Below are 27,499 nucleotides of genomic sequence, written 5' to 3' on the forward strand. Positions count from 1 at the left end.
TTTGGCAAATATTTTTTCCTAAGAAAACTGATTTCAAATGCTTCTGATGCTTTAGGTAAGGCTATTACTGTGGACTGAGAAAAAAAATTCAAAAATATAAAAACAAAAACAATTTAAAAATGACATGCTGTAAGAATTTTTGCATGTCCAGACACCGGTATTGGGATGGTCGGGGAAGAATTGGTTAAAAACTCGGTACCATAGCAAAATCTGCAAATTTTTAAACAAAGTGAGGCACAGGAAGAGAATCAACTTCAGACTTCACTGGCCAGTCTGACGTTGGTTTCCTTCCTGCTTTCCTTCTGGCAGATAAGGTGACTCCCAACACATCTGGAGATCCAACTCCAATGGCTTTTCTGTAGTGCTGACTAGAGAGGAAACATTTTTAAATGGAGAATCACAATTGCTCTGCTTTTTAAAAAAGAAAAGAAATTTACTTGAAAGGGCAGTGTGGGGAGAAGCAACTGATTACTTTGAATTGGACATAATTTTAAAACTTGTCAGAAAACAGAAAACATAGTTTATGAACTTCTGTCTTTATACATTGTGCCAGTTAATCAATTTGCTGCCTTTCAGCTCCAAACCTGCCCTTCTTTTTGCCTGCTCTATGATGATGGAGCTGGACTCAAAAACAACGGCCCTCTGCCAGCTGGCACCATGTTAAGTCTTGCCAGTAGAGGGCACTGGAGGGACGCCAGAGGAGGAAGGCGTCTGTCCGGCTGAGTCTGGTGTGCTCCTCCAGGCGTGACATGATGTTCCCCTGGGGAAGCATGCCTTCATGAAGGTGGCCTTACAGCAGAGTGCCACTAGCGGTACTTCTCATAAACAGCTTCCCCTGGCCCCTCCCATGTGCCACCTCCCCCAGCATCTCTTGAGTTCTGAGGCACAGCACTTCCCTAGGGGCAGCCTCCGCCAGTACCCCACAGAAGGGTTTCCTGATGCTGTTGGCATGGTACTTCTTGTGGACAGCATCCCCGGACACTCTCTTAGGGCAGCTCTGCAGCCTCAGAGAACTTATTCACCTCTAGTGAGTAAGGAGGTCTGGATCTCAGCCTTGAGAATGTGGTCCTCTTCTACATTTGTTCCTCCCTAGGTGTTCTACCTCAAGGCCTAGGGATACCAATTGCTACCTATATCTGCTATTCCTGTATTCTTTAGAGTTCCTTTTACTCCTTATGAGCCAGTCTCCCATTACTTCAGTCCCCCATGACAGTTAATAATTCTTTATTTTAAACTTTCCCTAGTCAAATTACTCTGTGGTTTCTGTCTCCTGAATGGCTCATGACTAGATACATGTATGTGGAAGACTGAAATTCTAGAAGAATCAACAAAGGAAGATAAAGAACAATTGATGAAGCTGTAATAAAAGGGGAAGGAAGGGGGGTGGAGAATAATAAACCCTAAAACTAAAGAAGCTGAAAAGACTGTCTGGGATTGGGAGCTTATGAATGATCTCATACATTTGGCAGATACCATCAGACAAAATTGGTGAAGTAAAAGAAGCCAGACACAAAAGATCACATATTCTCTGATTCCACTCATATAAAGTATCCAGAAGAGGCAAATCTATACAGACATAAGCAGATGAGCAGTGGACTGGGGCTTGGAGTGGGGACAGAAATGAACTATAAATGGGCACAAGAAATCTTATTGAGGTGATGAAAATGTTCTAAAACTAGATTATGGTGACACTTGCGCAACTTGGTAAATTTGCTAAAAATTATTGAAAGGAAAAGGGGTTAATGACTACAAAGCTTTCTATAAATAAGCTTTCTGTGATCACAAGGTTTAAATTCACTTTATTGCTAGGAGGAAGTAATTTCCAAATCCATTTCCTTCAGAAACACTTCTGTTCCATATGGTCTACTTGGTGAATCAGGATCTAAGAAATGTGATTACATCAAGCAGAGTATTATACTATGCAGAGTTGTCATCATAGATGATATCCATAATATGTTTAAGCACTTAAATTTTTCCAAGGGCACTGCAGATTTTAATGATCTTCCTCTGACAGTATCCACAGAGGTTCCTCAAAAGCATAAATCACTTATGATGACAAAAAATAAATACATCGGGGATCCCTGGGTGGCGCAGCAGTTTGGCGCCTGCCTTTGGCCCAGGGCGCGATCCTGGAGACCCGGGATCGAATCCCATATCGGGCTCCCGGTGCACGGAGCCTGCTTCTCCCTCTGCCTGTGTCTCTGCCTCTCTCTCTCTCTCTGTGACTATCATAAATAAATAAAAATTAAAAAAAAATAAATACATCTATAAACCACTAGATGTAATTAGGAAGATAGCTAAAGATGAATTTTGTACCATTAATAACCCAGAAACCGATGAAAAGGAATAGGAAGCAAAAAATAAATCTAGAGTATCTCTCTCTGTGTGTGTCTCTCATAAATAAATAAAATCTTAAAAAAAAGAAATCTAGAGTAAAGAAAGATGAAGTGTAAATTATACTTTCATAAAAAAGAATCAAGCCACTACTTTTGAGAGAACTTGTTCTGATTGCTTTGCCTATAACTCCCATAATGTGCTAAGATTGTGGTCACAAGAAAAAGTAATTTTCTAGTTGAAAAATGCTTCATATATATATATATATATATATATATATATATATATATATATAAAATGTATAAACGTATAAAAATATATAAAAAAACTTTAAACTCCCAAAATGGGGAAGAAAAGATGCCAGGAAGACCAAATAAAGGTCTGCCTTATGGTTAACACAGACTCAATATGCTCTGACAGAGAAATGGCTGGCAGTCAATAAATGTACCCGCAAAAGGATTGTGGTCGTAAACACATAAGAAACCAGTTAAAAAGTGATAGGATAATTACTTCTCAAGCAAAAGAAGACGATGTTAGAATAAATTACAACTCTTTGGGAATAGAGAAAAAGGAAACTAAATACTTCTACTTCTTCACATCTTTATCTAATCTTACATCATTATTTCAAATTCTAGTAGCTGACACCATTAGCAGTTAAAATAAACTGTTTAATAAAAAGTCCTGGGTTTTGCTGTTATGTGTTTTGAAGCCCCTTTGAGTAGAAAATTGGTACTTTCAGTTAACCCCACCTATGGAAAGCCTACTGGTTTGAATCATAAAGCAATTACCAAGGCCAAAAACATCTTCAGCAGTAAATCCTAATTGTATACAAAATACCAAGAAGAGATAGCTTTCTGCAAACTGACTGCAAATTCAAAACTCTGAAGATACTACATTTTCACACCATCTATCTGACTTTTGTAGTAGCTTAGCTGTTGGTTTGAGGGACAATTTCTTCACCTGACCAATGCTTTCTAAACTGCCTACTACCTCCATCAGCTACAATGAACACTTAGTCTATAAATATCACTGTAGGGAAAGATCCACAAGGACTATCTTGGCGAGGAGGATTATTAGGGGTCATGTGAAGAAGAAAAGGAGTATCTGAAATGTTCTTAGCTGGCTCAACTCTGTTTTTTCCTAGCTAGTTCTCTAAATCTTATAGACAGGTGTCACAAGATAAAGATTGTACAAAAGCTGATGCAAACATTCACACACATGCATGTATGAGCACACCCACACTTCCAACACAGGCTACCTGAAAACATCGAGGCCATTGACACTGAGAGTCCGTTCTTTGACATGTGAGTCAGGTTAGATCCTTCGCTACCATCTGCGATAATGATTATAAAAGGGGGCCCTTTAGTATTCAGACAGGCAGTAAATCAATGAGAATGACAGTTCTATTCCACAGTTCTATTCCTGTTCTAGGAGTCAGGACTTGACTTTGCTCCAAAAGATAAACTGCTCTTAGGAAGTTACATGCCACCCAGTATTGCTTGGGAGATAGTGATTGCTGCTTCCCCAAATCAACCTGACCTTAAAGGCTTCTAAGGTAGTGGTTCTCAACCAGGAGATGCACCCTTGTCGATACCTGGCCAGAGGCTGGGGATGATGCTAAACATGCTACAGTCCATTGGACAGTCTCTTACAACAAAGGATTATCTGGCCTAGAGTTTAAGAAACTCTCCCCTGAGGTCTTTCCCTTTAAGGATTTCCATCCTGAGCTGACTAGAGTTAGTTGATTAAACAACTCCTCTGGGACCAGAAATGCAACAACAGTTCCCCACAGGAGTGCACCTCATGCCACTGCCAGGCAGGCTATTTCAAATTTGACTCCTTTCAGACTGAACAGCTTCCCCTGGTTCCTTGCTTTGCTGCAAGGAACACTTAGTAATCAAGTGAACTGCTCCATACCCAATGAGGTGGTGTTTTGAATTTACCTTAATATTACCCTTAAGAAATTCTCTTGATCCGAGAGATAGGCCAGAACCCTTTTATTTTCTTTGAATTTGGAGGTCAAGTCAATCATAGATTGTGTTACAACAAACAACAGAGTTGGTCTCTGCCTAGTTCTCGGCACAGAGCTCCTAAAACCTTTGCAAATCCCAGAGTGATAGGAGTGTCCTGTTATTCATAACGAGTCCCTTTCTGTTATATCTGAGTTTATTATGTTAAAGAGGTGCCTCTCAGGGAGCATCCAGATAACTTTAGGCTGGGCCTGGTTGCCAGAAGAAAAACCAACCACCAAATTAGAGGATTAGAATTTTTAGTCCCACTTCCAATCTTCCAAAAAGGGAGAGGGACTGCAGATTGAGGTCAATCACCAACAGCCAATGATTTAAGCACACATGCTTACCTATGTAATGAAACCTTAATAAAACACTTGTAATGATGAGGTTTGGGAAAGCTAGGTGGTTGGTGAACATTCTGATGTACTGGTAGTACAGCAAGCACATCTTTGCATGGACACAGAGGTCCCTACGCTCAGGAAACTTTGGGGCCTTGCCCTAAAGTACCTCTTCATGTGACTGTTCATTTGTATCCTTTACAATAAACAGTAATCTTAAGTACAGTATTTTCCTGAGTTCTGAAAGTCATTCTAGCAAATTATGGAACCTGAGTTGGGTGGCAGGGGGGCGGGGGGTGTGTGTGTGGGTAGGGTTATGGGAACTCCTGAATTTGTAGTTGGCTGAGGATAAGAGCAGGTGGTGGTGACCCCATTTGTGGTTGCCATCTGAAATGGGAGTATCCTGTGGGACTGAGTCCTTAACCTGTGGGGTCTAAGCTAACTACAGGAATTAACATCAGAATTGAATTGTCAAGATACTCAGTTGGTGTCAGATAATTGGAGAAATGCTGTTGGAAAATCACATACAAACGAACCAAAAAAAAAAAAAAAAAGGAGTTTTAAATGGCTATTGTCACGAATAGAAATCACATACATTAAAGAGAATAAAGGAGGAAGCCTTCCTAGAGACCTGGAAAAATATGTGTAAAAATTGCATTTCTGAACAGGGGGAAAAAAAAATCCAGCTACCACTAGATTTCAATTACTACTGGAGGTCTGTGCAGGTAAAAAGTGAATTACGTCAATCCTCTAGATTGATATAAACAGATCTATAAAAAAAGATCTATTCATCATCATCTTACAATGGAGAGTTACAGATACAATTCACCTACAAGAAAATAACTCTTAGTTTCACCCATGGGGGAAAGCTAGGGGCTTTCCCCTAGCTTTTCAGTTTGTTGTGCTCATGGGAACTTGAAAAAAATCTATGATTTGCAGGAATGGGCTAATCCATTAATCACGGGTTAACCTGCTTTAACACAATTGCCATCCCAGGTTAGAGACCCTCCCCTTCATCGTGCATATGCTTACAACAACAACAACAACAACAACAACAAAACAAGGCTCTGTGATTCTGCTAAGCAAGTTAGTGCTGATAGAATAAAGCTTTACTTTGTAAACTTGATTTTTTTCCCTTTTTTGCTTTTTCTCCCACCAATGACTCTTTTTGTCCTTTTCTCTTAGGATTATAACAAAACTCCTTTCAAACCCTTTGACACAATTTCCATTGTGTCATGGAACACAAAGGAATAGGATTCTAATTTCAAGCAGGTATGGGCCAGTCATAGGCTGTTAGCAAGAGGAATCAAAGTAAAAATTCAAGAGAAAGGTGCAATTGAGACCCATCAAGGTGACTTCAGCACCCAGACCACTCTGAAGCACTGCCTTTCAGTGTTCTTTTCTGCTTAAATTTTACTAAAGGGGTTTTGTTTCTAGCTAGAGAGGCCATCTTTTACAATTACTGACAACATTTCAAAATGGACCATACTGAAGATTCTCTATACTAGGGGAAAGCTTCTCAATGACTTCAAACTGAAAGAAACAGGTAATGAAAGTTGCTTGAAATAAGGGTAGCTCCTTACCTTGAATTTCAAATTCATCAACCTCATCAGCAGAGCCGGAGTCAGAGAACTGTGTCGAATCACGTGAGCTGAACTGGGAGCTGCTAGAAGTGACCCGAAAGCCTGCTATAAAGAAAAGAAAAGAAAAGAAAAGAAAAGAAAAGAAAAGAAAAGAAAGAAAAGAAAAGAAAAGAAAAGAAAAGAAAAGAAAGAAAAGAAAAGAAAGAAAGAGAAAAGAAAGAGAAAAGAAAGAGAAAAGAAAGAGAAAAAGAAAGAAAGAGAAAAGAAAGAAAGAGAAAAAGAAAGAAAGAGAAAAAGAAAAGAAAGAGAAAAAGAAAAGAAAAGGAAGGGAAGGAAAGAAAGAAAGGTTGGTTAATAAACAGGACAGAAAGAGGTCTCCTACTCCTAGGGTCACAATGAAAGGGACCTGGTATGACTGGGAACATTGGCCGGGAAGATGCTGGGAGAAATGGGCACTAGCTCTTCTTGTCAGTTGTTCATTTTATTTACAAAATTTTGAAAGTTTCAAATAAATAGAAGGTACTACTGGGAAGTGACTCTGGGACCAGCAGTCTTAGTTCTCATATAAGAAATCTATTTTTTTGGAAGATATTTCTGAGGTAAGAAATGGATGAACTCTAGAGCTCTGGGTCTGGTAGGAAAAAAATTAGAACAGCATAAAAAACTCTTTCCGATAGCAGAGGAACCCTTGGCTTGGTTATGATATCTCCAAGTGAGACACAAAAGGAAGCTCACTAGGCACCAACGCTTATCCTGAAGCCCTGCAGAAGCAGAACTGAGGGGCTCGCAGCCTCACTCACTTCCATGCTCTGTCTCCTGGTACACGGGGAGTAGGTTCTTGGTGCGGATCTGCTGGCGACGAAGGCGGATCTTCTGCTTCAGTTCCTGGATCTCTCTATCGCTGTCTTCCTCCTCTTCTTCCTCCTCTTCTAGGCACTGGCTCATCATGTTGCACTTCATTAGCTCAATGGCAGCAATCAAGGACTCTGAGATGCTGAAGTGGGCATTCTCCTGGGGGGCAGGAGAGCACCAAAGAAGTTGATTAGCAAGGGGCTAGATGTGCTGAACATCTCACTGACTGTAATGCTGGCAAGTACAGCTTCTATGACATGCACTGCTTTTATTCAGCGGAAATGAACACTTCTACTCTAAGAAAAGCTGATGGCCAGAAAACCTGTTCTATATTCTGTTTATTCTCAAACCTTCCATGCCTGGACATGCATGTTCTTTTCTTTTCATGCCTGTCCTACTTTCTGCATAAAAATATGATAGAGAAGAAGTCCAGAATTTAATATCAGGGTCTTTCTTAGAGCCATACCCCTATAAATAAAATATTAAGGTAAATGGAATAGCTCAGGATAAAGTGTTTCTAAGTGCTAAAATGCTATAGGGTCATTATTCATTACGTATCTGAGTCTTTTTTTTTTTTAAGATTTTATTTATTTATTCATGAGAGACATGGAGAGAGAGGCAGAGACATAGGCAGAGGAAGAAGCAGGCTCCTCGCAGGGAGCTTAATGCAGGACTCAATCCCAGACTGAGATCACGCCCTGAGCTGAAGGCAGACACTCAACCACTGAGCCACCCAGGCGTCCCACATATCTGAGCCTTATAACAAAATATAGATGTTAATTCTGGAAACATCTTTTACCTAAGGTTCAAGGGCCAAGGATACAATAACCATGTGGCTAAAATTCAATACTCCTGCGCCCAAGGTAGCTGCTAATGCAAAAGCAGTAATATTTTGGACTCAGTGAGGAGCATATACTCCCTGAAAAGTTCTCTAGAGATTGAATGTGTTGAGCTTATCTTTACTTTGCACTTACTTCACCCACGGTCTCTGCTCACGTTCTAACTATGTACCTAAAACCTCTTCCGAACAAATGGCCGCACAGCCCCTTAGGCCAGATGTCCCAACTCATGAGCAAGCTCTTCAGTAGCCCCTTAGATTCCTCACCTTTTCCAGGTCTGCACAGCTTCCAAAGTCTTGCTCCGACAGGTAACTGATGAGGGACTGTCCTTCTGATGGTCTTCGGAACATGCCCTCCCCTGAGCACAGGTACTGACCACCCTCTGTGGGAAAACAGAATGTGAATGTAAAAAATTCTGACTTAGAAAGCAAATCTGTAATAGACAAGCTTCTTGAGAAGGCTGATGATTTCACCACTAAAGATGTTCCCAAGTTTTCCCAGGTAACAGGTTGGAAAGAAGATGTCTACCTTCTAAAGAAATTTCTTTGAATCTCAGAATCTCAGAGCACTAAGCCTCTTGGTTAAAGAATAGAGTAAATGAAGAGAGCCCAGAGACAATCCTTGCACTATCAAAATTTAAAGATGACCTACTTGCCCTCCTACCCTACAAAACAAAAACAAAAACAAAAACCCAGTGCTGAGAACCTTGACAAGGGAACAAATAGCTACCTCCTGTGGATTATTTCCACATAGAGCTTATCTTCTGGTAATCCTGGCCCAATACCAAAGGCTTCTTTTCATGGTCCCTCTCACCCACTCAGAGAGCCATCCATTTGGATCAACAGACAGTCATGGTGATAACACCCACAGCATAAGAGAGGGTGGGACCCCTAATTCAGAAAGGAGCAAGAGCAATGGCAAGACAGTGTGATTTCTAGCACGGGGGCTGTAAATAATGAGAGGAAGGGTGAGACTGTACGGTGTGTACCCTCCATGGAGCTGACATGAGCCAGACAGCTCAGAGCTTAGTAGGCACATAGGGAGAGCTGAGAAAAGACACAGCTGCAGCCCTGGCCTTCCTAGTACTCACCATACTCCATGTACAGAGAGCTGGGTGTGCTGACTTCACTGCTTTGGCCAGAGTAAGGCAAGGGGCCTCTCAACTTCGACTTATCATTGCAGGATTCTAGTGTCAGTGGCCACCAGGGAGTAAAAACACACATACGAGGTGAGCAACAATGTACATTCCCAACTGTGGAGTTTCAACATTTAAATGCTCCCATTCCCGATGCCCTCCCAAACAGGAGAGGGGTGGCACACCAACAGGGAACAGTCCAAGAATGCAGGAACACATGGAGGAAAGGAGATGGTGAGTCCCTATATTCTAAGAAGAAAGAGAAACTATGACCCAGAATGCAGCAACACAAAGGTGAAAAAGAATCAAATCAAAATGAACTCATGAGTTTAGTTCTTTTTTCTTCTATCTTCTGGCCAAATGTTGGCTAGGAATATTAGCCAATTTCCATGCTCTTGACAAAAACCAATGTAGAAAACAGTCCTCACAGGGTAAAACAAAGATAAGCACATTGAAACTTTTCTGACATCTGGACACTGGGCTTTTAAATAGTCTCAGAATGGTTACACTAGGAATACTGGGATAAAGCCTCTATTGAACCTGAAGTTTGTCATACTTACATATTTAACCCACTTCTGAATTAGGTGAAAAACAAAAAATCCAGCAATGTCCTTAAGAGAAGCATCCAGACAATGCTAGAAAAGCCGAGACGATGGCCCTGCAGCCACAGGGCTCAGATGGCCACAGGGCTGTAGGCCCAGCCTGACTGGAGAAGGGAGGGAGAAGTTTCAAGAGAAGCCTGGCAAAGTAGGAGTGGCTGTGTAGAAGTTTTCAAGGAACAACGAGGAGTAGAGAAATAGCAGCAGGCAGGGCTTGCAGGAAATGAGAAACTGATATTCTTCTCCAAAGGAAAACACTAAACTCCCAGTGCTACAGAAGGAAGGCAGAAAAGCAGGTGGGTGCCTGGGAAGTGAGCAGGATGCTCTGGGAGAGTGAATGATTGAGCTGCACCCAACCCATACCCCCCACAGATGGTGCCAGCCCGTCAGCTGCTCCTCTCGTTACCTACTATGTGGTAAGAGGTAGCTGCGTTTTCCTTGGGTCTCAGAGATTTCTGCTGGTCCTGGCACTGGGCTCTCCTCCTCACTACTGAACTCTAGACAAGCCAGAGTCACCAGGATGCCTCGCTAAGAAACTATGACTTGCAGGGGGCCTTTGAGGTCCCGAGTCAAATCCAGTGCACAACACAAACTCCAACTCCAGCACTCCGCTCCTCACGGCACGTAAAGGCCACCCAGACTTCGGTTACTGAGCTAACTACCTCTAGATGTCGCCCATTCAAAATGAACAGCTCTAATTCTTAGATTTCCTCACATTCTCTTGGGTCTTCTTACAATTTCTCATCTCCTTAAGAAGAGCAATGCCCTTCTAAACAGCCGTCCTACCTCCTCTTTAACTTTCCCTTTTCCGAGCTAACATACTCGGTGGCTTCGCTCATCACCAGGAGGCCGCAGCTTTCGGTTCACCTGACCACTCTGTCTTCTACTATTAATATCTCCACGAACCCAGAATTGAACACGGTATTTAATTTCAACACCACCGTGAAAACGAAAGAAACGACCGAAGTCACTAGAAAAAGCCTGTACAGTGACTGGAATGGGGATGGGATGGGACTTATAGAGGAAGGAAGGCAGGCGAAAGAAAAGGAAATGGGACTCTGGGAGAGGCAAAAAACATGCATCCACATCCAAGACCACAGGACGGGGGGGAGGGGAAGGTGTTAACACATTCTGGTGTTAATTCAAGGAAAATAAAGTAATCCACAGTAAGTACTCAGTTATAAAAAAAATTCTGCCACTAATTCAACATGATGCCTTAGACAAAGAGCGGGCTTTGCTTTCACCTTTGGGCAAAACACGATCGATAAATCTGGACTCTGCCTCCCAGAAGCTGCTGGGAGACTAAATGCGGCATCTGTAAGTCACGGGCAGGAAACGTATTATGCAAAATGTCTCTGCCATTTTAGAGACAGGTCCAAGAATCACAGCAGGATTGGCCAGACTAGCCAGACTTGATTTGACACCAGAATGGAAAAGGAGGTTCTGAACTAAGCAAGATGGTCACAGAGGAGGAGGAGGTGGTGGACAGAAAGGACTGGCTCCCAAACCTGCAATGGGATCTTCAACTATAATGGTGATATTCCTGGGGCCTCCTGTACGTAGACAGACAGGTGCAGAGGAGAGTCCAAACAGAGGAAATGAGAATAGAGACAGTGAGAAAAAGGGCGTCCTTTCATCTAGCAGACGTGGGGACTCAACTGCCAAGAGGGGAACCCTACTGCTGAAGAACTCAGCAACTGAACTGAGGTAGCTGACTCATGAGGAGCTACACGTGACCCCCTCTCCCTCAGACCCTTTGACTTAGGTTTTCTCTGGCTCCCTTTTCCGAAGCAGGTTACCGTGGTTTCTGGAATCCACGTGGATTCAAGAATGGGGGCAGGGAGGTTTTCCATGCTCAAAGCCCAGTGGCCTAGAGTACAGCAGACAGCAGGCCTGCAGCAGCTGATGTGAAGCAAGGAGCTAACTCAAATACTCTTCACATCTAAGAAAGCTTGTGTGAAGACAGGCTTTGATTTGGAGTTGTTGTTGTTGTTTTTTCCTAGAGAGTTCCAAAAGCCAAACCACATCTTGAGTAGAAAAACGGGGAAAAAAAATTTGTCACTTGGAAGTTTCAGGTGAGGGCCTCAGCTCTCATCTTTCTAGAAACTACAATGAGAAATCAATGGCAGCTCCAGCTGCTAAAGGAAATCTCCCTCTTTTTCCTTTTTTTTTTTTTTTTTTTTTTTTTACAATTTTTTGTTTTATTTCTGGGGCTTTTCTACCCAGAAGTGGCTTTAAGCACCGAGATCCACGTTATACTTGCTGTTGTGGAGGTTCTCTTACAAATGAAACCCAATCAAAGCCTGCTGGAACTAACAACCCATGACAGAAGATGGCAGGGAGATGGCAAAAGCAATGATCCCCACCTCTCCCGTGCCGAGGGTGCCCTCTGCTAGCAGCTGGGATTTGTGTGAGGGAGGTTGAGGTGGCCAGGGCCTCTCTACCGGGCTGCCCTCCAACCAGAATTAGTGAAGCAGCAATCAGCCCCACTTACTTGTTCCCACACTCGTATATCCCTAGTTTTCATAAGGAAACCCCAATACCACTTTGCCTCTCTTATACTGCTATTACATCTGACCACACTTCTCAGGAATCACAGAAAGGAGAGGGATGTAATGGGATTATTCATTAGCATTTCCCCTCTGTCTGAGAGAAACTTTAAAAACTCAAACTGTGACAAGTCACACTGTCCTCTGATGCTAAGGAGGTGGTGAAAGAACCCAAGAAAACATTTACTATTTGGCAACGTATAAAGGCACAAACATAGATATTCTCAGAGAGATTTCCTGGGTATTCGTAATACACGAGGAACTTCTCTCTTTTGTTACAAGCAGGACACCCCATCATGTCATCAGAAACATAACTTACTAACTAGGGGCTGGTGACTAGCATTACCTGGGGCTCCTCTGGAGGCAATGTTGGTATCCGAATGGGAGCGAGTGTGGCTCTTTTTTGTTCCACTGGTGGTAGGGAGTGTCTGCCCTTCCGAGAAGCTGGACCTGCGAAAGATGCTGGACAGCTGGCTCTGCCCGTCTCCTTCCTGCTCGCCTAGGGAAGAAGCAGCAGAATCTGGCTTCTGCGAGCTGCTGGAGGAGAACAAGTTGGAGCTGCTGCTCTCAGCATTGCTGCTGTGACTCTGACAGCTGGCAGTCCGGCCTCGGGGGTCCAGGTTGCCAATGGCCAAGTACTCAGGCCCCTCGCTGGCGTCACTTGGGGAATCATTCTGGCTGCTGACCCAGGATGCTTCTAGGGGGCTGGTCAGAGTGCTAGAGCTCATCTCATTTGGGGTTGAGGAGGAATCCCTGGCTAATGCAGAGACTGGAAGCAGGGAGGCTTGGAAGGCTTGATCCTGTGCCGGTGAGACGTGCTCTCTGCTTTCTTGAGGTTTTCGGGGAGGGCCAGAGAGTGAAAAGGAAGTAGATCTTCTTTCTAGGATATAGAAAGAGAAGAAAAGGATGAGCTGGAAATCCTTGGTACATATGTAGGGTTTCTCTACAACTAAGGACCAAACTCCCTATCATTACTAGGTGCCCAGGACACGTGGTATCACCTCAGAAAAGGTTCACCATGCGAGGTAAGCAAAAATCGCTTAGAAGCAGGTAAGCCGCGTAAGGTAAGGTAAGAGCGTGGGCTCTTGACACAGTGGCTTCATCACTTATTAGTATGCATTTCTCATCTGTAAAATGAGCAATGGTAACAACACCTACTGTGTAGGACAGTTTTGGGGATCAAATGAAGTAATACATATAAATTGACTCTAACAGAGCCTGGCACATGGCAGGCCCTCACTTATTATTATTACTACTATTATTGAAATGCTTTCTTGCAATATGGATTAGAGATCCAGGAGAATCTAAAAACATCTCTTTCCTCTATTACTTTAATGATTCTGCTGATCTTAGGCTAGTCACCATCTAACTTTTTAAGATGTCCATTAAAGACATGAAACTTGACAAACTGCACCAACCCACGGCTCTTTCTATACCTCCTGTGTGCACCCACAATGTCCCCTACTTTCCAGGGTTGGGCATTCATGTCATGACTACCCCTTCCTGCCCCCATACCTGAGCCGTGGTTGGGTACGGACTGGTGGAGGCTAGAGAAGGACCCAAAGTAGGAATGCTGAGCATAGCTGGTCGGAGGGGTGTATGTGGAACCAGGCAGGGCTGTCAGGCTCTGGCTCTTTGTCACCAGCAGCGGGCTCTCATGCTTTCTGGCAAACTACAAAAGAAACACGTGTCAGAGTTGAGGCTGGAGGGGTGGGGGAGCTCGGAGGAGGAGCATTCAGCACTACAGAAATGCTAGTAGAAGCTGACCTCTGGCAGCAGGCTTGGACTGCGGCCAGAGCCTGTAGGTATGACATACAACTCTACTGCTCTATCAGAGCTACAACTTTGAAATCTCTAAGTCCTGCCATACACCACAGCCTCTGAAATTGGAATCCTAGGTAGTACACCAGAAATGCTTTATTATAGAGGCAGTACAACAAAATTCTTAAGACTATGCACAGAAGCAGAAATCAGATAGATCAGGGTTTATATCCGAGCCCTACCACTTACAAACTTGGAGCAAAAGACTTCTCTACTCTGTCCTCCAGCTGGCTTCCTTTATAAAATGAGATTAATGTCGATCTTATAGAGGTATGAGAATTAAATGAGACGAAGCATGTATTGTGCCTAAATCAAGCCTGTAACACAGAAAGTGTTTAACAGGTGGTCGCTAAGAATCAAAATTTAAAAACCAAGAGACAGGGAATCCCTCCTGTAAAGGAGTGGGGACTGTGATTCCTTTCTAGCTGAGGCACTGATATTAGTGATGGGTTGAGTGAACTGGAGGATTGCCGATACGCAATATCAAGCAAAAAAATTTTCTTTAGGGGATCCCTGGGTGGCTCAGTGGTCTAGCGCCTGCCTTTGGCCTAGGGCGTGATCCTGGAGTCTTGGGGTCGAGTCCTGTGTCGGGCTCCCTGCATGGAGCCTGCTTCTCCCTCTGCCGGTGTCTCTGCCTCTCTCTCTCTCTGTGTCTCTCATGAATAAATAAAATTTTTAAAAAAAAATTTTTCTTTATACTTCAAGGATGAAGGTGATCCAATCCTGTGTAACACTAGGTCATACTAGGTATGACACTGTAAATCCTACTTCTGATGCAAAATCATCCTCTTCCCCCCAGTTTGTCAAGGCTCCTCTTTACAATGGGGTTTAAAAAACAGACACTTCCCTCCTTAAACAGATCTTAGACCTTTTACTTCAATAGATACTTAATGGTACCTCCCCTTCTCCAAGTTTTAGTTTTTTTGTTTTTTTTTTTTTAAATGAAAGCCTTTCAGTTCACAACTGCCTAAGCAAAGAAATAGCCTGCAACAAAGGGTTATATCATGGTAAGGTCCAGGGCCTAGCACAGACACAGATGGTTCCATGCCCCCTTACCATAGATGCATCAATCTGAGCCAGGAGGCGGGGGTTGTTCTGTTCAACTGCTTCCAGGCACTGGAGCATGGCCGTGACGTGGGCGTTGCTTAGCAGGAAAGCAGTATCTGGGGAGAGAAATGCTACTGCTGTGATGGAGCCCAACAGGGAGATTGTTAGCGTCCCTGTACAGCCTGGGAGAGGCTCAGGGAAGTAAAGAGACAAAAGGTAAAAATGTCTTGAGGAGATTCATGCCGCTGCAGGGGAGTGGAATCAGGGACATATTAAGTATAGGAGAGGCTAAGTAATGTGCAGTGTAATAGGCCTTGACAAGGGGGCTTCAAAGTCTCAAAGTCACAAAGTTTTGAATCCTGTCTCTAGGCGACTTTAGCCGAGTCACCTAACCTCATTGGGCTCTGCTTCCCTGACTGGAAAACAGGTGTATTACTATTATTATCTTTATATTTGTATTATTTTATTATTATAAAAGAAGTTTATGCCATCAGATTAACCGTGATAACTCTCCATGCAATGTTTGAGGTCAGGCATCAAGATCAGTAACAGACACGAATTTGAGGATGATGTCACTCAGCTGAAGGAAGAACTCCAGAAGCACAGAAGGCTGCTACTAGATACATTATTTCACTCCGCTTTATAGTCCAATATTTTTTCCACATTTTGTAGATTCCATAGTTCTCTATGCCATAAAGATCTCTTGCTGTTACAACTGGCAAGACTCCAAATGGCATACCCAAAACATGATCAAATTACTTGTTGAAGATTTTTGGTGGTTGATAAGGCCCCCGTCTCCTCCCTCCTATCTTGAACCAATATAAGGAATAGATACAAAAGATAGCCTGGCAAAAAAATTAAAAAAATCTATCAGCAAGAAATGCTAAAGAATAGCTTCTGCGCTTAAAACTACAGCCAAAATGGACTTCCTGCCAGTTCCCCCATGTATATTCCTGATTTGTAAGACAAGCCAAAAGCAATCTATCTGAGTTATTATATCAAGTTTCTTACAGAAATACTTTTACTCAGGGACTAATCCTAGGCCTCTCTGCCCACTGATCCATTCCTTCTCTTCCTTTCTTTCTTTTTTTTTTTTTTTCCCTGTACCACAGAGATGCTAAGTCCTAAAAGTAGTGTCTTCCCAAGACCCTTTTTGCTGGTATCCAACTGGGAAAGTCAGGGAGGGGGAGAAATCCTCTGACTTCTCCCCTTGCTCATGCCCTCCCATCTCCTGCTAGTGCCTTGCTGGCTGAAACCTGCCCACTGAAAGCAGTAGCTCCCAGAGCTTGATACCTTCTTTTTAGGTGACACCTTCTTTCCTTATTTTTTGCCTCCGTATTTCTCCGCCATAGAACAGAGGTATTAATACCCAGCTCTCAGGCCTATTGGGAAGAGTATATGCATAAAAAGCATGTAACAGTGACTAGCACACAGGAAACGCTCAGTAAATGGTGGTTATTCTTATCGGTTTATATCCCTGGGAGCAGGGGAGTACCTTAGCATAAAGTTGGATTGTGTTTTACACATAAAGGAGAAGACCGGATGCATGTTTCTGATTAGAATCTCTAGGGCACCCAATGAAGTATATGGGGCTCTGGGGGAGAGTCAGTCTGTAAAGGAAGAGGAGAGTGGAAGAGATGAAAAAGTATATGCAACAATCTTGACTAAGTGACCGTCACATACCTGTGTAGAATTTTCTGATATACTGCTTGTCCCCGAGCAGTGGTCGGAGCTGGGCGGAGAGACAGTGGCACTGCAAGCTGTGCTGCAGCCACAATTCAGCAACAGCATGCTCACTCACACCATCGGTGCTGCTCTGGCTATTCTCGTGTAAGCTGATGAACTGGGAGGCAAAGAGGATGGGTCACAACATGCATCCTGGTAAAAACAGCAAGACTGAGGCCTAATGACCAGAAAACTAAATGGAGATGGGTAAGAGGAAGTGATAAGTGGGATTTTTCCTCTGGGTAGCATCTAGAGATTACTGAGGGAGGAGGGGAAGCAAGGGATCAGTGATTCCACTGCTGCACTGGACCACTGAAGAGGAATGAAGCAGCTAAGACCTGATATGCGGCTCTAAGAGAGAACAAAGCTGCTACATCTGTCTCTTTATGTCCTAACTTCAAAGAGACATTTAGCCTGGAGTGTTCAGAGGAAGGATGAACTCGACCTCTTGGCTTCTCTCAGAGTTCTTCATTTCAGTTGGCCTCCAGAACATAATGCAACAAAAATCTGGGGACAAGGAAGATGCCATTTAAGATTCTCCACCAAAGAGGGCAGCCTGGGTGGCTTGGTGGTTTAGTGCCGCCTTCAGCCTGGGGTGTGATCCTGGAGCCCCGGGATTGAGTCCCGCGTCGGGTTCCCTGCATGGAGCCTGCTTCTCCCTCTGCCTGTGTCTCTGCTTCTCTCTCTCTTTTCTGTGTTTCTCATGAATAAATAAACAAAATCTTAAAAAAAAAAAAAAGATTCTCCACCAAAGAGAGGTCATCTGAGCATCTTGTTTTGGCCCTAGTCAGAGCATCCTCTATTTGGAACCTCCTTCTAGTTGGCTGTTTCTAAAAGCAAAGTCTCCTAGGCAGCTTGTAAGTGGAAATGACTACAGCAATATATTTTAGAAAAGGAAGTTAGTTGGAGGTAAAGGGGAGTGGTGGTAAGATAAATTACGTGAGAAGGACAAAGAAAGTCTATGTAAGAAAAACACTGGGCTCTGGATTTTTCTCACAAAAGAGGCCAGTTTGACACCCTGCGATTTGGTTCCCTGATTGTTTGAAAACAAAGTACTTTTCCTGACATCATCTCAGCAATGAACCTAGCAGTGGGTGGGATATATATGAAACAAAACTGGCCTTGTATTGACAAGTACTGAAGACAGGTGATAGATATTTTGAGGGTTCATTACATTACTCTCTTTAATTTTCTATGTATTTGAAATCTTCCATAATGAAGAATTAAATAAATAGATACATACGTTTGGCAGTATTGATCTGGAACTAGCTGTGTAACTTTGGCCAAGTCACTAGCCTCCACGAGCTATTGCCCTAACTGGAAATCAAAGGTACTACATTGAGCTAAGCATCCCAATCTTACTTCCCCAAGCACTGTAGGGAACCTCGTGCCATTTTCCTAGGATTCTGAACAGCTTCATTCTGGTCCTAATATGCAGGTCTTCTGAAAATAACAAAACTTTTTTCACCCCCTTCCCCAGAGGAGAGAAAATGGCCTGAAGCAATGGCTTTACATGGTTTATGTTTTAAAGCAAATACCTTCCCTCCAAATTAGTTCTATAGGAATAACTTTCTTTCCTCAGTTAACAGGAAACTTGACACACACCGTCTTTCTAGCCTAGGAAACCCTTCAGACAGAACATCAAACACCACAGCCTTCCGGTTACTTTTCACTTCTTACCTTCTCCACATGAAGTGCTGAGTGGGGACTGAGCCAGCGGATGTCCTTCACAAACTGCCAGTAATCAGTCTGGCGGCAACACACCTGCTGTGGGAACACAGAAGGTGAAGAAATCACTACCATTTTAGATCAAATTTAGCTCTAGTGTTGACATTCAAAGAGAGGAGGAAAAAAAGCCTAACCTTCCTTGCCTCAACAAAGGTTCTCAGCAGCAATCAAAAGGATATATATATATATATATATATATATATATATATATTATTCATTCTTTTTAAGGATAATTGTTAAAAATTGTTTTAATTGTTCTTTTGGACAGGCAATGCAAGCATATGATATAGAAAGTTATACAATGAAAATAATCTGATTTCTCCCTCATCTCTCTACCATTTAGCCCCAGAAGGTAAATCTTAAAACTGGTGAAGAGTTAAAGTTATTTGCTAAGAATCAGAGATGAATGCCTTCAGTTCTTACAGCAAAATCAAGTAAGGAAAGACCTGCTTTTCCCATGCTACCCAGGTCAGGAAAGGGCTGCATTTAGAGTCAAAGAAATGATCAATTCCAGATAAATAGTTTCACTCTAGAGAAGCCCTGAACTAGAAAAGGCAAATGTTTATACTAGGAAATGAACTGGAGAATGAACTGGAGAAGGCAAATGTTTATACTAGGAAAACATAATTCTTATTTTTTGAGAATCCTTTCTGAGATTATTGGGCACAGGTTAAAACTGAAATCTAAATAATTTAGAAGTACAGACCTAGCACAAGCATTAAGAGACAGACTAACCAACAGAACAAAATAAATAGCCTAGAAAGAGTCCTTCTATCAGAACTTAATATATGATCCAAAAGGCATCTCAAATGTCAGTGGGTTTCTCACCTAGACTGGAAAGATATCAGTGACAATTATAAGTGTCAGCTGTACAGGCTCTTTTGTCAACTGGAGTCATGAAGACTTCTAATATCTTGGCAGCATGTGGCAGTGTTTCTGGCCCCTGTTCTGTGGCTCAGTGGACACTGAGTGGCCAGGGGTGGGCAGCAGTGGAATATCAACTCAGGTATGTCTCCTGGTTAATTACATCTATGTGACTAGGACTTAACTTGGTTTCCTTTCTTTAGGCAAAATTCTAGGCTAACTCAGAAATAAAATTGGGGACATCCTACAGATATCACATTACAAAGGAATATTACTAACAATTGTATGCCTCACTAGTGCGATAACCTAAGTGAAATGGATCAATTCCTTGAAAGACCGGATCTGCCAAATCTCACCAAGAAGAAATAGATAATCTGAATAGGCCCTTATCTCCTAAAAATAAGACAAAACCAAACCAAAACTAAAAGCAACCCACAAAAACAAAACAAAAAAACCCAGAATCAACAATTAATAACTTTCCTTGAGAGCTTGTTTCGAGGTTCTAGCAGGGGAGCGCAGCTACTCGTATACCCCTGACCGAAGAATGGTCCTCCTCTATCGGGGATGGTCGTCCTCTTCGACCGAGCGCGCAGCTTCGGGAGGGACGCACATGGAGCGGTGAGGGAGGAAGGGGACACCGGCCTAGCCAGCCAGATCAGCCGAATCAACCCTGGCAATCAATGGGGTGACAGATGTCGCAGCCAGATCGCCCTCACATCCAATTAATAACTTTCCAAAACCAAAAGCACTGGGCTTAGAAAGTTGTTCTTTAAAAAGGACTGACACTATCTGACTTAAAGCATTACTGTAAAGGCACGGTAATCAAGGCAGTGTAGTATTGGGGAAAAAAATAGACAAACAGATCAGTGAAACAGAATAGAGAGCTCAGAAACAGACACACATAAATAAAATCAACTAATCTTTGACAAAGTAGCAAAGCAATACAATGGAGCAACGATAGTCTTTTCAACAAGGTGCTGAAACACTGGACATCCATATCCAAAAAAATAAATCTAGATACAGACTTTATACCTGTCACAAAAATTAAGTTAAAATGAGTCATCAACCTAAATGAAGAATACAAAACTATAAATCTCCTAGAAGATAACATAGGAAGAAACCTAGGTGACCTTGGTACGACCTTGGTACCATACCTTGGTATGGTGATGACTTTTTGGGGGGACTTTTCTTTTTTTAAAGATTTTATTTATTTATTCCTGAGAGACACACAGAGTGAGGGAGAGACACATGCAGAGAGAGAAGCAGGCTCCATGTAGGGAGCCCAACGTGGGACTCGATCCCAGATCTTCAGGATCATGCCCTGGGCCAAAGGCAGATGCTCAACCACTGAGCCCCACCCAGGTGCCGCCGGTGATGACTGTTTTATACAACACCAAAAGCATGATCCATGAAGCAAAGAACTGATAAGCTAGACTTCACTAAAATTAAAAACTTCTGCTCTGTGACCAAAAATGTCGAGAAAGAAAAGACAAACGACAAACTAGGAGAAAATATTTGTAAAGCCACATATGATAAAAGAATGTTATCCAAAATACATAAAGAACTCTTAAAACACAACAATAAAAAACAAACAATTTGATTTAAAAAATGGGCCAAAGACCTTTATAGACACCTCACCATAAAAGATATACAGAGAACAAATAAGCACATGAAAAGATGTGCCACATCGTATATCATCAGGGAGGTACAAATTAAAACAATACGATATCACTATATATCTACATTAGAATGGCCAAAATCCAGAACAATGCCAATATTAAATGCTGGTGAGGAAGTGGAGCAAAAGAAACTCTCATTCATTGCTGGTAACAATGCAAAATGGTGCAGCTACTTTGGAAGACAGTTTGGCAGTTTCTTACAAAACTAAACATACTCTTACCATATGATCCAGCAATCATATTCCTTCGTATTTATCCAAAGGAGCTGAAATTTTATGCCCACACAAAGCTTCTATAAAAACTTGATGTTAAATTATGTAGAGGCAAGACAACTTTCAAAGTGAGAAGGACAAACACCTAAAAATGTAGGGTTTACACTCATATTACAGGATCTTAAATTGCTAGTCCAGTATAAAGAAAATAAAACTGGAAGTCTTGTACCATGCATTATGGGTACAATTGATTCAAGAAAGATGATATGAAACTCCACCAGTGGATCCATATTCCTAGCAAAGGTTCTGGCTCTATATCCAAAGACTGTTGAACAAATGTAAATTTAGATGTTTTAAAATAGAATAAAATGTTTGAGTGACTCCTTAATTGTCCTCACTTAATCAGCTAATGATTCAGATCACATTGTATAAGAAGGCTTTTTCTGTCTTTATCCAAAAAAAAAAAAAAAAAAGAAGCAGTTACATGGTAAATAAAATGACAAATGTTTGAACATTGGGGGGGGGGTTAACAACAACAAAAGATGCTGTACAAGTGAGGGACCATTTCTACCATAAATAAAAGCTAAAATAATTAAAACTGAGTGGTGATGGCACACAAATAAAGAACAACAGACCATAATAAAAAAACAGAAATAGATCTGTGTGCTAAAGGAATTAAGTATATTCAAAATAAACTACAGATGAAATGGTTTAAATAGAAAAAATCAAGTCATTAATAGAAGAAACTATGGAGAAACATTTTTAATAATCGTACGGGGAAATGCGAAAGCCCTTTCATAACATCATACAGAGCCTAGAAGTCCTGAGAGAAATGATGAATTTGACTTAATAAAAATCAGAGGGGTGCCTGCGTGGCTGTCAGTTAAGCATCCAACTCTTGATTTCAGCTCAGGTCATGATCTCAGGATTGTGAGATCGATCCCCATGTGGGTTTCCACGCTCAGTGCTGCTTGAGATTCTTTTCTCCCTCTGCCCCTCCCCATCATGTGTGCATGCATATAGTCACTCTAAATAAATAAATAAATAAATAAATAAATAAATAAATAAATAAATAATTCTCTTTCTCCTGCTCCCTCTGCCCCCCTCCCAAAATTAGATATTTCTGCATATAAAAACACCATATGAAATGGCAAATGACAAACTAGGAAAAAATATTTGCAATTCACATTAAAACAAAGGATTAATTCCATTAATAAATAACTCCTATAAATCCATAGGAAAAGACTAACAATATAAGAAAAATGGGGAGAAATAGGAAAAAGTTCACCAAAAAAAAAAAAAAAGGCCCACATAAACATTTTTCAGAATAGGAGAAATATAACTTTTTACCATCAAACTGCCAATAGTTTGTGGTTTCATAACACCCTACATTGGCATAGATATGGAGAAGCAAATACTCTTATACATTATTGGTGAGGGTTTAAACAGACATAACTTCCTCAAAGGCAATTCAGCAATATTTTTCAAAATTGAAATGCACATACCCTTTAGCCTAAAAATTCTACTTCTAGGAATATCCTATGGTAAAGGACAAAATGACCCATACACAAGGTTTATTCACCGTAGTACCATTACTAACTCCAAATGATTATAAGTAATCTAAAAGTTCATTACTAGGGGATTGGTTAAATAAATTATGGTACATACATACAATGGAATATTATAAAATGACAGCTGTAAAATGGAAAAGGTGCTTTTCATAATGATTTGAAATGAATTACAAGATGATATATCAAGTGAAAAAAAACAGAAGTGCAGAATAGCAATTATAGCATGCTTTTATTTATCTAAAAAATCAGGAGGTATAGCAAAGAAAACTATTCACAAAATCTTTTATAAACAAAACTTTTCTGGGAAGAAACTAGTAAACAGTAGTTACCTATAGAACTGGAAGGAAACAAGATATTTCACTGAATATAGTTATATGTTTTTTTTTAAACATACAAATGTATTGTTTACTTTAAAAATTAAATATTTTAAAGTTACAAAATGATAAATATAATACAATCTTAATATTTTTAAAAGCACATAAGTGTATAGAAAAAAATAAGATCTTTTTAAAAAATGTTACTTATTTATTTACTAGAGACAGAGAGAGACAGGCAGAGACACAAGCAGAGGGAGAAGCAGGCTCTGAGCAGGGAGCCCGACGTGGGACTGGATCCCAGGACTCCAGGATCAAGCCCTGAGCTGAAGGCAGACGCTTAACTGCTGAGCCACCTAGGCGTCCTGAAAAAAATAAGATCTACAAAATGTTAAAGAGTGATAATACTTGATGTTGACTTGAGGGTGATACTTACTTTCTTCAATTTTTTTTTCGTATTTTTCCAAATTTTCAACAAATAAAAATATATTACCTATACATTCAGAAAAGAAAAACTGTTCTTTTTCTGTGTTGTTATTGTTATTTTTAAAAATCAGGCTGCCTATATTGCCAAGAAGAGGTTTCTTCTTCGTAGTGGAAAAGAGGGGGCTCTTTTTATTTCTCCTATTCAGATGAGGAATCTTAGGGACTGAGTGTCTCCACATAACTAAGCAGCAGAAAAGAAAAGATCAAATATGCCTTTCCTTATGGGAAAACTAAAAGGTAGCCCAGATTCAGGCTGTCAGGAAAAATGAGATCCCTCTAAAAATATGGTCATGATGTTATAGCTTTCAGAAGGTCCTGTTTAAAAAAAAATAAGTTCACATTCCATAACACGTCCTTATGAAAGCACAGAATAGATATGACCAGCATGAATCACTGTATCCCTTCCCCCTCTCCAAGGGCACAACACCCAGAATAGCTTCATGATGACGCAGCAGCCAGAAGCCTTTGAAAGCCTTAATCTTTTGGGAGGAAATGAAAGGGAAAAATAAGTCCTTAACACAGACATTAATTGTTAGGTCTTCACAAAGCAGAATAGAGCAGCAGTGAAATGGGTACAGATGTTCTGGTTACGATTCTTTCCATTAGAGCCTGTAGTTGAAAAGTGTGTAGGACAGATTTGCCTGATTCACTCTGTTTTCACTTATTAACACTGTTATTTTGCAGATAACCATATACTTTAATAATTTTCATTCTGATGACCGCATGCTTTCACAGATATCATTTATTAATAATTGTAACAAGATATGTTAATACTGTCTTGAATTTATCAATCATCCTACACTTGGAATCCCACTGACTTTATTATTTTGTTAGGACATTTTCTCTTTCTGGCACAGATGGTGAAACTGTCCTGTAATATGGTAAAGTGATTACTCTAGATAACAATATAAAATTAGTAACAGAGCCAAGAAAAGACCTTTTTTGCTATCAAGATGCAAGTGCTTAACCACTAAATTGTGGCAACACTAATCTAGTAGTTATTTTGGTCATCAGTATGGGAAACTTGCATTGAGTTTTTGTAAAACACGTGGGCATGATTCCCAAGTTTCTGGCTTGGGTGACTGAGTAGCTGGCAATGCCACAAATTAGTGTTAAAAATAGGAGGAAGGGCAAATCTCATGAAGAAAATAAGTTTGTCTTTTGGGTCATGCTGTGCTTGGCCTGTATGACAGACAGACAGATGATAATGTACAGCAGACAGCTAGTCTTATGGAACTGGAGTTCAGCAGAGGTGTCTTAGCTGGGGGTCTTCAGCACAATGCAAGTGAATGAGGCTGTTCCAGGAAAGTATACAAAGAAATAATGACCTAGGACAGAATCCCATTAAAAGCTAAAATCTAAAGAGAAGAGATTCCAGGGAAAGAAATTAAGAAGGAATGATCACAGAAGTAGAAGAAGGACTCTAGGGGACACCTGAGTGGCTCAGCTGTTGAGTGTCTGTCTTCGGCTCAGGGTGTGATCCCGGGGATCAAGTCCCACATCAGGTTCCTTGCAGGGGGGCTTCTCCTTCTGCCTGTGTCTCTGCCTCTCTCACTCTGTGTCTCTCATGAATAAATAGATAAAATCTTTAAAAAAATTGGGAAACATGGAAAGCTCTGGAGTGACGTGAAATGAAAGTTTGGGTATATAAAATATTAAGTGGGAAGCAAACTACGACAGCATTCTAAGTACAATGTACCTAGAATTAACATTAATTTTTTTTAACATTAATTTTTTAAAAAGAGGAAGAGGGACTCTACAACATTAGAAGATAATAATGCGGTACAAGTCAAGGTGTGATGATGGTTAACAGTAAAGAACTTCAGACCCTGTGCAAAGGAGAAATGTTCATGGATCTGGTAATATGGACATCATTTTACTTAAACTTCAGTAGCAAGATCACTAGTGGTATAGGCAAAAACCAGAATGCAGTGGGTTAACTTTTTTGTTTTATAAATTCCAGTCTTCATAATTATTTTTTTCATAGGACTACATGTAACTTAAAACTTAAAAAATGAAAGAAACATGTTATTTTGTATGCCACAAACTGCACTAGGCAAATGTGATGCTATTTCACTTAATCTTTCCATCAAACATTATAAGGTAAATAATATTATCCTCATTTTTATAGATAGGAAAAGCAAGCCTCAAAAGTTAATATTACCTAATAGTTAAGATCAACTGTCAAATTATGTTTTTTAAAGCTTTTCATGTATATCATCTCTTTAATCCTCACAATAATCCTATGAGGTAGGTACTAGTGTTACCTCATTTTACAAATCAGTAAACAGAGGCACAAAGAAGTAACTTACCCAACACCACATAGTACTGAGTCTGAGATTAAAATATGAACAGTCTGACTCAGAAGTCTATGGATGTAACTACTATGTCATTTTTTCCCCCAAGGACCTAAGCAATGAGTCTAGATTTCAATCCAAGTTCTATCTGATTCCAAAGACTTTTATCAGTCTACCACACAATGCTACCTCCAAATTCCTAGAATGGTGTTTAAAGAATAATAACCATTAAGAAACTCTTTGAGAGCACATCACTTTCAGAACCTATTCTGAATAAAGAAAATCTAACCTAAGACAACTCCACTGAATTCTGAAAATATCCAAAAGGAATATTAGTTTAAAGATACTTCAGAAGTAATATACAGGTATTTGCAGAAGGGAAGGTAGCATATTAAATCCTATTAACTCTGAATACCTTAATGCTATTTATTTGACTAGCTCTTTATGTGACTGCTACTCTAGTTGAGAATAAATTCTCATTAAAAAAGAAAAAGACAAGCAAGCTTGGCTCCAGGGAGAGAGGTCCAGGGACACTGACATGGGATAACCATGACTGTTTGGGAACACATGACTATGCACATATTTGTGAGGTCTGATTTTTTTAATGTAGGAGGACACCAGAGCCAATGACTCACTTGACAATTTTATCCAGATCTTAAGCTGATTCAAAACATTGCAAATGGAGTAATTGCAAAAGATGGAACAAAAACCATTAAGTATTATTACATTCCACTCTATCAATACTCAAAGTTTCTTGGAGTGTTTGAAGATATTATAGAAAAGAAACTCAACATCAATGAAGTTTATATTAAAAAAATTAAGCTATAACTAAGACTACCATTCCCAAGAATCAGCCAGTTACCTACAAAACGATGCTCAAGGGTATTGTAAAACTGACAATACTCTGTAAATACTTCTCAGATATGTCTTTGGGTGCTCCTAAGAAAAAAATCCTAGCGATTCATCATTATTGTCTTTATTGTTCTCATCATCATCATCATCATATTACAGTCCTACCCTCAAGCGCTCACAGACCAGTGGCCTTCATCTTCTCCCTGCCAACAACTTAATGCAATTGTTTCTTTCCAACAAGTGACACAGCCAATCTGGCAAAAAAGAAGAGGTTTACGTACCTGGTCATGGATGAGCCCATGATAGAGGATGCTCTGCATGTCCCTGCAAAGCCGCTCCAGGCCACCATACTTGGACCAGACGTTCGGACTGTTGGCTGACACCAAACCCTCCACAGTAGTCTTCAAATTACCCAGCAACTGCCAGTGCTCCCTCCTGCAAGGGCATCAATTATACCAATGGTTAGTTAACTTTGTTGCACCTGATCCTAATCATGTCAAAGAAAGTCTAAGCCAAGAAGCCTCCTGCCCCACATCCTAACATTTTCTCTCTTATTAATTTTTTACTTAGGCACAAGACCCAATTCTGAGAGAACTTAAGTTGTAAAGAACACTAAGATTTAAAAACCAACCAACCAACCCTCACTCTTAATGTGGCATATT

At 40.8% G+C, this 27,499-nt stretch overlaps 1 protein-coding gene across 12 annotated transcripts in view; it reads right to left on the reverse strand.

Annotated features, from left to right (window-relative positions):
• RUBCN (rubicon autophagy regulator) overlaps positions 1 to 27,499 on the reverse strand; it is a 72,785-nt gene that overhangs the window by 17,024 nt on the left and 28,262 nt on the right. For 4 of the 12 annotated variants that reach the window (XM_055316144.1, XM_055316135.1, XM_055316146.1 and 1 more), the window contains exons 2-12: positions 27,119 to 27,272; positions 18,515 to 18,601; positions 16,793 to 16,952; positions 15,119 to 15,225; positions 13,757 to 13,913; positions 12,588 to 13,121; positions 9,049 to 9,144; positions 8,225 to 8,340; positions 7,068 to 7,278; positions 6,268 to 6,372; positions 3,593 to 3,667 (exon numbers count right to left, since the gene is read on the reverse strand). In XM_055316144.1, coding sequence (XP_055172119.1) covers positions 3,593 to 3,667; positions 6,268 to 6,372; positions 7,068 to 7,278; positions 8,225 to 8,340; positions 9,049 to 9,144; positions 12,588 to 13,121; positions 13,757 to 13,913; positions 15,119 to 15,225; positions 16,793 to 16,952; positions 18,515 to 18,601; positions 27,119 to 27,157 — 1,687 coding nt within the window. In that variant the 5' untranslated portion in view covers positions 27,158 to 27,272. Of the gene's footprint in view, positions 1 to 3,592; positions 3,668 to 6,267; positions 6,373 to 7,067; positions 7,279 to 8,224; positions 8,341 to 9,048; positions 9,145 to 11,200; positions 11,246 to 12,587; positions 13,122 to 13,756; positions 13,914 to 15,118; positions 15,226 to 16,792; positions 16,953 to 18,514; positions 18,602 to 27,118; positions 27,273 to 27,499 lie in introns of all 12 variants that reach the window. The other 8 variants (XM_055316147.1, XM_055316137.1, XM_055316136.1 and 5 more) reach the window with 8 other exon arrangements.

This window comes from Nyctereutes procyonoides, unplaced genomic scaffold (assembly GCF_905146905.1).
Source record: "Nyctereutes procyonoides isolate TBG_1078 unplaced genomic scaffold, NYPRO_anot_genome, whole genome shotgun sequence".
Lineage (NCBI taxonomy): Eukaryota > Metazoa > Chordata > Mammalia > Carnivora > Canidae > Nyctereutes > Nyctereutes procyonoides.